This window comes from Aptenodytes forsteri, unplaced genomic scaffold, assembly GCF_000699145.1.
Source record: "Aptenodytes forsteri isolate BGI_AS27 unplaced genomic scaffold, ASM69914v1 Scaffold349, whole genome shotgun sequence".
Lineage (NCBI taxonomy): Eukaryota > Metazoa > Chordata > Aves > Sphenisciformes > Spheniscidae > Aptenodytes > Aptenodytes forsteri.
In genome coordinates this window covers 686950-697558 of record NW_008794452.1, presented here as the reverse complement: position 1 = coordinate 697558, position 10609 = coordinate 686950, and the positions used below count along the sequence as shown (strand labels likewise).

Genomic DNA, 10609 nt, shown 5'->3' with positions numbered 1-10609 from the left:
AGCCACGCGCTCCCTGCTCGGCCCCGGCATCCAGTTACAGAAAAACTACACCCTCGCAGCACCCCTATTTACATACAAATAACTGGAGTGCCTGCGTTTATGTCACCAGTCGAGAGGCTTGCCAAGGGAGGCTGTAATCCAATCAGCAGAAGCTTTAAAGGGATGTCTGCAGAGTGATTAAAAGGGGATTTTTTTTTCCAACTGTAGTCATTATTTTTCATTTTGTTTCATATTTGCAAAGAACTTTGATCTGAGTTGTCAGGACAAAGATGCACATGTCCTAAAACACATCCGAAGAGATCAAGATGTTAAGAAGATCTCAGTTGTTGTGTGGAAAGCGAGTATGACCCACAGGGATTAGTTTGCTTGTGCTGGTTTGGAGATTAACTCTAAATCACTGCTTAAGGACTAATAGGACTAATAGGAATTCTTGGAAACGTCAGGGAAAAAATTCTTATAGACCAGACTGGTGAAAATGGCTTTCCAAAACAGTAAGACTTTTTAAAGTTTAACTTAATATATAATGTTTATGTTTCTGGTTTTTTTGAATGCTTTCTGGTGTATTATGAACATTTTAGCTTTTAAACTGTTGCTTAAAATACGGGTTGTTGCTCGGCTGGAGGAGAAAGTTGGTCTGTTTGTTTGCCGTTTGCAAAGCAGTAGCTGAAGGGGTATTTTTAGAATTGATTGTTAGTTTAAAACCAGAGCTCGCCTGTGGTTGCCCGAGTTAAGTGAATGGAAACTAGTCTGAACTCCTTGAATGAAAGTGGGAAACGTATAGCTGGGCTTGCGGAGTCACTTACCTTCGCGAACACGCTGTTAAACTTCTCTTTAAGTTGTGCAACTTTTACACACCTAAAATGCGTTCACAACAAAGGAGGAGAGCGCGAACGTCGGCAAGTAATGAGCTTACTGGGAGCTCGCTCTGCTCTGTGTTGTTGAGGGAGCAGGGGAAAAAAAATCCTGCAACCGCAAAAGGCATATTTTGGACTTGCTCTGTCAATGCAGGAATGTAGGTTTGCATGATGTAATGGTATGCAAATGCCGCTAGCGAGAGTGAGCTGCTCCGTTAACCCTTTGCGGCATCTGCCCTCCTCTCCGAAGATTTAACTTTCCTTCTTCCGTTTTCTCTAAAAAAGCTAATCCTCTCCTTCTCTGTCGATGTCCGCGTCCCGCACGCCTGGCGTTTTCCGAAGGGTTAACCGCGCGGCTTCGGTGGGTTTCGGCTGCCCGTCGGACCCTCCGGCCGGCAGCGCTGGCTCGGCGCGGGCTTTGTTCTGCCCCCGCGGGGCTGCGCCGGAGCCCTGCCCTCGCCCCCGCTAGCCGCGCGGTGAAGAGGCTTCATGAAGTACTTGCCTTCAGAAAATCAACCTGGGAGTGTGAAGCAGTTCATTAAAAAAATAAAAAAATCCCCTTTTACATTCGAACTTGCGAAAGTTACTGAGAAAGACCTAAGGTGGAAGGCAGGCCTCTTCTTTTACTCGGCGTCCATTCAAGCTTGCTGCACTTCTCAGTACTGGTGGGCAGCCAGGCTGTCTCTCGCAGCCAAGTGGGGTTTTGGGGGGTTTTTTGCATATAGAATAACCTAACTTCAGTTTGTCAGCTCGGGCTTTTTGGTAAGGAAAGCAAAAGTGAGTGCGACGGTGCAAAGTACGGAAGAACCCTTTAGCTTGCTTAAACGGTTGGGCAAAAGTCATCCCTCATATAACTTTATTGGATTTACGTGAAGGTGGAGTTTTGCTTCTTACGTTTGCCCCAATAAAATTATTTTCTCAGGCCCGTTCAGAGGGTGGATAATTGACATACTACATGGAAAGAGCCGTAGGGAAAGTGGGGGTGACGGGATTGATTCCTTGTTGGCCAGCGGAGAAGGGCGTTATAACTTACTAAGCACACAAACATCTACAATACACGTAGCTTCTGATTTCAGCCTGGCTTTTGTACTGGCAGGTGAGGATGCAATGACAGGTGATACGGACAAATACCTCGGACCCCAGGATCTGAAAGAGTTGGGAGATGATTCTTTGCCTGCTGAAGGATACATGGGCTTTAGCCTGGGAGCCCGCTCCGCCAGGTATTGTATTTGCTGTTTCTCCTGTTTGCCTGTCACCACAGTTACAAGTTTTTGCAAACCAAGCGCGCTCTTTCACACAAAGCTGGAGTCTATTTCGAAAGAAAGTAGGGGGGGTGTACTTCCGTGTTACGGTAATACTGCGCCTTTAAAGCATATGTTCACTGCAGTTTTATTTCATATTCTTTATTCATGTTGGCTTCTTACGGCAATGATACAGAAAACTAACTTTCACTTTTTCTGGTATCTGCTCGTGCTCTGAACATCTCCAAGGCACTTCTTTGCTAGCAGTTTGCAACGTCTAGAAACACTGACATAGAACAGCCAGTAAAAACAGGTTTCTTTTCACTACTGCTGGGTGTGTTCGGTGGTGACCAGGGCAAAAAAACCCCCCCCCCCCCAGCCAGTAAAAACAGGTTTCTTTTCACTACTGCTGGTCAGATTGATACTCACATTAGAGTATTCCTTAATGGACTAATTTAGCTGAAGAATGTAAATGCCAGAAAAACTGAATGACACTCATTTTGCTATTTTGGTGCTTTTATTTCTTTAAAGGTGCTAGTGAGTAATCCAACCGAGACAGCCAATATTAAAGAAAAATGCTCCCCAAAAAAAAGCAGGCGTACCCTAAATTTGTTGTAGGGTTTCATTTGACAGGGGATGGATTACGTGTTACAGAAAACAGGCCAAAGTTTCTGCGAACCTGATAAAATACTGTAAACTGAATATAATATCTGACTAATGTTGATTTCAACCCCAGTGTTTCTAGATCAGCGTTTTAGATTTCATTTTTGAATCTTGCTGAAGCCTGCACTGTGCATTGCTCAAAACAATTAAAGCTGTATGAGCAGAGATTACTTCCACAGTTGTGGATTTGCAATGTATTTACTGACAGTTGAATCGTACTGAAGCTAATAATTAAACCTCATAAGCTGGAGCCCTGAGGACTTTTTCCGATGCTGTAGTTTAAAGATCTGTTTTAAAAAGTGAGTTCATTGTCTAACAGTGAATGGCAACTCACATAAGGTAAAGTTTAGATGTCTACCCTTCAGTCTTGTTTGTTATGGTCACATTAGAAATGCAAGCATGCGGTGCAAATTTGCTCTTCAGTAGTGCCCAGCCATGTTTTGCTTCACTTACAATTTTTAGGTAAGTTAATAAGTATTTATGTAATAATACATTCACAAGGAATGCCAAAATGCGTTTAAATAGTCCATTAGCTAGAAAATCAGCAAAACAGATCTGAAGGGAGAATCTTGTGTCTTTGTAAACTTAATTAACAAAGCTGACATGCTGCTTTTAAACACAAGTTGGCGTGAGCAAGGTCATCGTACAGCACTATCAGATGTGGTCAGGTCTGAAGTACTGCGGTGATGGTGGAGAGGGAGTGCACTTTGTGTACAGAGCTGGGCACTGATTTACAGGACACCTTTTACTCATTACAGTACTCTTCCCGCACATGTCTAAATTCCCACTGTGCAAGTGGGAGAGCAGAATTTCACAGTCAAGATCTCTTAGGTAGATATGAGGGTTCAACCTCATTTTATCTTTTTTTGAGAGAAATCTAATATTCCCATGCTTCTGATTTTAGCAGTGCCATTACTATTTGTTGCTGCGTAACTCATTTTTTACATTGCACATGTTATGCTCAGAGGAGACAAATACAGCGTTTTTCCTGTGAAGTATTTTATTTAGCAAAAAGTATTCTGTGGATGTATCTTACTACTGATTCTGAGTGTAACATTAAGAAATAAACACATTAAATATGTAAGCCATCCAGCCATAACATCTTGCTTTTCCCGTCTGATTCTTTGCTTTCTATTTCTCCTGTTTCTTTTCCACTGTAAATTGCTTTAGTCCAAAAGTCAGGTAAGAAGGCATGGCATCGTGTTACATCTTTCTGCTGCTGCCATTGCTCATCTTCATTTTATTCAGCACTGGAAAATGACATGCTTTTATTTTTGGGGGGGAGGGTGGGCTCAGCCTTAGAGAATATCCCTCTGTTATAACAAATATAACTTGATTTCTTTATGCCCTTTATCATGTAAAAGTCTGCTTAACGTATGCCTACAGTGTGTAATTAAGATCCCAGTTCTGCTTCCAGCACAAGGAGGAACGTGTGCTAGAGGACTAGAAAAGTTCAATTAACAACTACAAAATGCATGAAACGAGTTGTAGAATTTTGAGTCTGAAAAGTGTTGCTAGTTCAAAAGTGTAATATGTTGTTGGATGTTGCTTTTTATTAATTCACGTTTTTTACTACTTCATTTTTTGTCACGTAGCAAGCATGTCTAGGCCTGCAGCATGTTTTTAGCACATACCATAATGTATCTTCCAGGGTTAAGTGTAACACACTCCCACATTGATTTAATTGCAACACGTTCAGAGTGATCAGTTATTTCTAAATAGTCTAATATGCACAAAATAATCCCCAAAGCATTGGAATCTGTATTTAATCATCAATAAGCAAATTTCTTTTCTTTCTTCTTTCATTTCAAAATTATTATCCTTTTTTCTAACTGAAGGAATAACTAGGGTGTTTGTAACAAAGTCAAAAGTGGTTCAGCCACAAAGAGAACAGAAAGACATAAGAGTTGCTCTTAGTTAAACCTGCTTCAGCAATCTGAGCCATATGGGCAGGCGCTGTAACCTACGCACAGCTCCCCCGGGAGCTGCCCTCATGGGTCTCCTTTCAGGATTAGGGCGTGAAGACATTTATCAAAGTTAATCTAAATACTTGAATACACTTTTCTAGATTTATTCTAAAACCACGGCATTACTGCCAAATCAGTAAATATCTGTTGTGATATTGCTCGTGTATTGTAGGGAAGGGGATATTTAACTACAGTCAAATACTTATTGTTCCATTTTTTCCCTTGTATTTATTTCACAGATTATGTATATTTTGCCATCTTATGCTGTCCCTGGAAGTTGCATGTATTAATTTTTTTATTTTTATTTTTTGTTCATCTCATTGTCATCTGCACTTTCTATGATAAATGGTAAATACAACAGCCTCCGCTCCTTCAGTTCGGATAGGTCCTACACGCTGAACAGAAGTTCTTATGCCCGAGACAGCATGATGATTGAAGAGCTGCTGGTCCCAGCAAAGGATCAGGTATGTGCTCTGTCTCTGCCACTAGGTATTCATGCTTCGTATTTATAGGGGATGACAGTCTGCAGCACTCAGCCATGCTTGCAGAGATTATCGCTACTCTCTTAACTATTGAAAAGGGAGAAGAGAGGAGCTGAGAGAAATCATGGGTTTACCACATTGTGGTTTTGATCCTGCAAGAGATGGGGTGATGGGGTCCCAAACCAAAAGAGTCTTTAAGGGACCAGTTACGTTTCTGAGTATGAGGTTGTCTGTTGAAGTCAATGGGAGCATCTGTGAGCTTAACGTTACGTGCATCCTTAGAGTGCTTTGATAAGCTGGGAGCAATATGTTTTACATTAAACAACCTTTGTCTGTACTGTATAGCCTGGGGTTTATGTTCACCCGTTCTGTCCACATGGAGGGGACTCCAACTGCTGTCCTTGTTTTTCCACCCTTGGGAAGAATTCGGCCTTGTAAAGATTAAGCTATTATGCACTAACCGGTTTATGTATCTTCCAAACGTTTGTGCAATGACCAATACAACAAAAGCAGAATCTTTTGACTTGATTATAGCGTGGGAAAGTCTTCCTAAAACCTAATGCTGGAGACGATAGGGTACTGTATGCTTTGTTTGTGAGTTCCTCAGTATTTTGCTTGGTAGACTTGCTTCAGATTTTCAGATCTAACTGAATTACTCAAGAGTTTCTTGATACACAGAAGCCAGAGATCTGCTAGGAAGCTGAATGAAAATTCACATAGAAATCTTTAATTGGGAATTAAAGGACTGTGGAGTGGAACTGTTGTTTATGTCCTGGAAGAGCATTAGGTGGATTGTAATGAAACAGAGGTTTTCTGCTGCCGTTTTCACAGAGGTACCTCTCGGCAGTGGCAAGTAATCCTGCACAGGGTGTTATTGATCACAGAGGATGCTTTCATGGGGGAAAGGGTCCACAGAGCAGGACTCAAGCATTTTAAACCTTGATTGTATTAGTCTGTAAATTCTAGTGTAGTATAAATTATCCAGTTTTACTACAACTTTTGCACACAGTTTTGGAAGCATTATGACAATGGCAGAAACTGGATTCTCTCTTTAGCAACTGAATGTTTATTATTACGTTGTTACTTTAACGTGAAATGCTGTAAACCTCCAATAACCTTTGCAACAGCCAGCTAGGGAGAGTTTCTGAACATTGCATAGCAGTAATTTTGTTGCTTTTGTTTTGAAGTCAGAAAATAAAATCTGCAACTACTGGCACTGGGGACAAAAAATTATATTTCAGGGCTGAGAACCTAAAGTTACTCTGACACTTCCTACTCCTAAGCCTTCATTAAGTCTTCTTGATATGATGGAAATTTCAGAGGAGAGGAAGGCTCTTCAGTCTGAGAACATATTACATAGTTTTATGATTCTGGCCATTTTTGTGATTACCATCAAAGTAGATGGCATTGATTTAGCAACTAGGGTACATGTTGATCAAATAACAAGACTTAAAACCAGCACTATAGTGAATAACTCCTAAAGAACATTGTTCAAAGCGTGCACCATTAACCTGTTTTGTATTACAAAATTCCACTAGAAAAATAAGAATTACTATCTGTACATGGAGGTGTTGCAGTGACACCACATCATGTACAGGAGCTCTACTTTACGGCAAACTTCATATTTGCTACAAGTGGTCATGGACTTCTGCTTTCTGGAGGATCTCTTGCAGTGCTGGCTCTTGAGCTGAGAAGGCAACAAATATGAAAACCTTCCAGTGCTGGTGCTGAGCAGTAGTGTAGGCTGTTTTCATTGCATTTATAGTCTTCATATTTCCGTGACTCCAGTTTTTGTCCAGCAATGATTGTGCAATTTTCGCAGTTCAGCGCTGGTCCAAATTTGTCACGTAAAATGAAGCCAGGCTGGAGGCCTGGCTGACAGTCTAGTTGTAAATGTTATCCTAATCTTAATCCTCTAGACAAACTTCAGGTTTCTCAAGTCCAGGAGGGGATCAGGAATGGTGAAGGTGGTCGTGGAAAAAAATGTCGGTCCTGTCTTGAGAGGTTAGTAAAACCATGATCCCCTGAAAAACAAACGACAGTTAAGCAACAAACTATCTTCATGAAAAAGGGAGCCCAGCTACAATTTTCTGCTATGGCTTCTGCAAACCTCAAAGTCCTGACAAAAAATATATCCATCCTCTGGAATTCCTGTGTTCTTCAGCCCAGCCCGAACCTATGATGATAAGCTTTACAGCTCTTTGGCTGAAGCGGGAGGAGTGCATTTGGGAGATGGAGAATACCCCTTCCTCTCTTATTCCCATCCCTCCCTCTGTACATTACCGGTTTTGTAGATAATCTCTGCTACGGCAATAGAAAGCCAGGGAAAAAAAACACCTTGTGATCCAACAATGGGATTCACAGGAACAAAGATCATTGTGGGTCAAAACTAATATCCCAGAAGTCCATCTGGAAACCGATAGGAGTTAAGGCTGTTTAGGGGTATCATACTACTTCGAAGGAATGAGCCATTGCCTATCTGCACATTCTGTTTCTCTTCTTTTGTAAAGCTCAGACCCATCTGGAGTTCATGGCAACAGCAAAGTCTCAGAGTAAAGGGAATTAATTTTATTACGAATATAAGTATATAAAAGAGTAGGGGGCATTTGTCAACCTCTTGATCAGGTTAAAATAGAAGATCCTGCGGCCAACCCTCCCCAAGATCACTGGGAGACTTGGGAGTCTAAAAAGAGTCAAACGAGGAAAGTTTGAAACCAGTCTTTACTGAACCTGACTGCCAGCATGACACGTTGGGTATTAGAGAAGAGTTTCTAATAATTCCCTGAGAAGTCAAGGTATTCTCCATTGTTTGCATTCGGTGGTTTATTGGTGACCCTGTTCAACAGGGAAGTCTGAGTCTAGGCCATACTGTGTCTCCTAACCTGGCTGGAGCAAAGTTAAAATTTCTGTGTCCTGGTGCATTACCATGGATGCAGCAACTCAGACCAAATCCAAATGACTTTCTCCATGGAATAATTTACATCAGCCTCTGAATTTAATCAGCCGAAGGCAGGATGAATCAGGCTGTCCGTTACATAGCAGCTTGCTGAATCTCTTCTGTCTGAATAAATTCATCTGAGAGGAAGCATAAATTCTTCTGTTTGCTGAACTCTGATATTACACAGCCTGGATATTCAGTTATGCAGCCAGCAGGATCCTTGCCAGCAGAACCATCAGTATTTTTATACGTGCATTTGCATCTAATGATGCCACACCCCTTAGCAATGCATATTTAATCTCCCGTAGTCCAGGGAGGGAACACTGGGACCTGACCAAACACAGGATGAATCCTGTGATTTGACGTCACTGATGATGTACCATCTTCTGGACTGCTTATATTGCAACTTACACAGGAAGATTTTTTTGCCTGCCTGGAAAATCCAGTACCTCAACAGACTGACAAAATGAGATCAACAGATGTGTGCTGTGTGTAAGATGCATGTGTCCAGCTATTAGCTTTTCCTACTCTGTTTCTCTGCCAGAATTACTGGCTGCAGGCTTTGTGCTTTTGCTGGCTGTAAATATGTCCAAAAGATCTGTTTGAGTGCACTTTGTCAGAAAGGAATGCATCAAAAAATGTAGTCACCTGATACACAGACAGTATCTCAGGACAAAGGAATAGTCCAAGGAAACCTATGTATGCGTGTAAGCAAACCTACAGCAACTTGGTGAGCATAGTAGCACCTCTGTCTAGCATAGATTGTTTTAGAGGGGTGGTATTTCCTTGGAAATTATGTGGCCCTACATTTAGTTTTCTGTATCACACTGCTGAAGGAACTTTAGCATTTTTCTTCTGTTACAGCAAACATGATCCCACATTTTATTTGTTGATGTACGTGTCCTGGTGCATGCCTGGACCTCAGTGCAGTGACACTGTTACGGCTTAGCGGGCATTTGAACGACAAACACTAAATTGTGTTGTTCTTTTTAACACGTTATGTTTCTTTGTTTTGTCCTATTTTTGATGATAATGTTAATTACTGAGCAAGGGAATACATTTATTTTTGTTTATCTAAATTTTTACAACTTCTGAGACCAACTGTCTGGATCTTAGGCTGTTTGGTATCAAAAGTAATAATGTACTCAGTATGAGCTCTTACGAAGTTAGATCACTTGGAATAGCTGAAATCCACAGCGATGGCTTTACTGCCTAAACTGCGGGCTCTTCAGGGAAATGTAGGAGAATCCCTAGTGTTCTATCAGAAAGAGTCAGAAAACTGTCTTCATTAAACTAAATTATGATACATTTTTCAAAATGGTCCTAATTAAAGCCGCTGCCGTTGCTTAATTGCAATTGTTTTAATGGCATTCATTTTATCTTTTATGTCCGATGTGTATTTTGGTGTTTAACATATGCAAGTTTGCCCCTTGTTGTTGTTGTTGTCCGTGCTTGAGCCATCAGGCGTAAAGTACGTATCTTAATGAAAGATCCTAATAAAAGAGATAAGGTAGCAAAAGAAGGAGGCATCAAGCCATGTGCTACAGTGTTGGACAGATGACAGAGCAAAGTTGTACCCTGCAGATGTTTCTATTGATTGGCAGTAAATTATCATGTCGATGGTTTTTGGAAGGAAACCTGGGACGCTCATCTGAAAAAAAAGAAATGTCTAAAGAGAGAAGTTTTCTGGAAACCCCAGAGCGATGGGAGGGTTGTAGGTTCTGGCCAACAACAGAGCACTATCTGCTTGCTTATCTTGTAGAAGCTTCTCAACAGAAGTATTTTTGTGTGTTTATGACTTTGCTAGATTTACTACTAATGCTGATATTTCCATTCAAAATAATTCATTTGCACTACCTCTGTGTGTCAGTACCTAAAAAAAAAAAGGTGGGAATAATAAAACTTCCCTGTGTAGAAGTGTGTGCTCGGCCCACAGAATTTAATTTGAAAACAGCCTTTAAGTTTTTAGTCTTCACAGACTCTGTTGTCTCTAGATGTATTTGCCTGTAAGCAGAAAACAACCTACTTAGAGGAAACAGTGACATCTTTAACACCATCTTTGGTGAAGATAGTCTTGTGTATTGCATGACAGCTTCTTGACTTAGTTTTATTGATGTAACTTCTGACAGTGCTTCTTAAATTGTTTAGAAGCTTCATATGACCCTGGAAATATGGGCATACAGTATTTCATTTGTTTAATTTCCTAGGAAAAAAGAAACAAGGAAAGAAAAAAGAATATTTTACTGGAATGGCTTTGCTATACAGATAAAAGGATTTATAGAGTGAGACCTTGTTGTGGGGCACAGGACCCATGAGTGTGCATGCGCATGTCCATGGGCAGCAGCGAGAAACAAATTACGCCTCAATGTCTGTCAGATGGGGCAGTTAATTATAGCACCAGTGTGCCAGCGCTTCACAGGGTTAAAGCTATTTTTATAGAGGTGAGTAGGGACGGTGGCACTCC

At 41.0% G+C, this 10609-nt stretch overlaps 1 protein-coding gene across 1 annotated transcript in view; it reads left to right on the top strand.

Moving 5' to 3' along the window:
• The window catches only part of ANK3 (ankyrin 3), a 164086-nt gene that overhangs the window by 86370 nt on the left and 67107 nt on the right, over window positions 1-10609 (top strand). The window contains exons 24-25 of the mRNA XM_019474926.1: window positions 1951-2074; window positions 5087-5189. Coding sequence (XP_019330471.1) covers window positions 1951-2074; window positions 5087-5189 — 227 coding nt within the window. The remainder of the gene's footprint in view (window positions 1-1950; window positions 2075-5086; window positions 5190-10609) is intronic.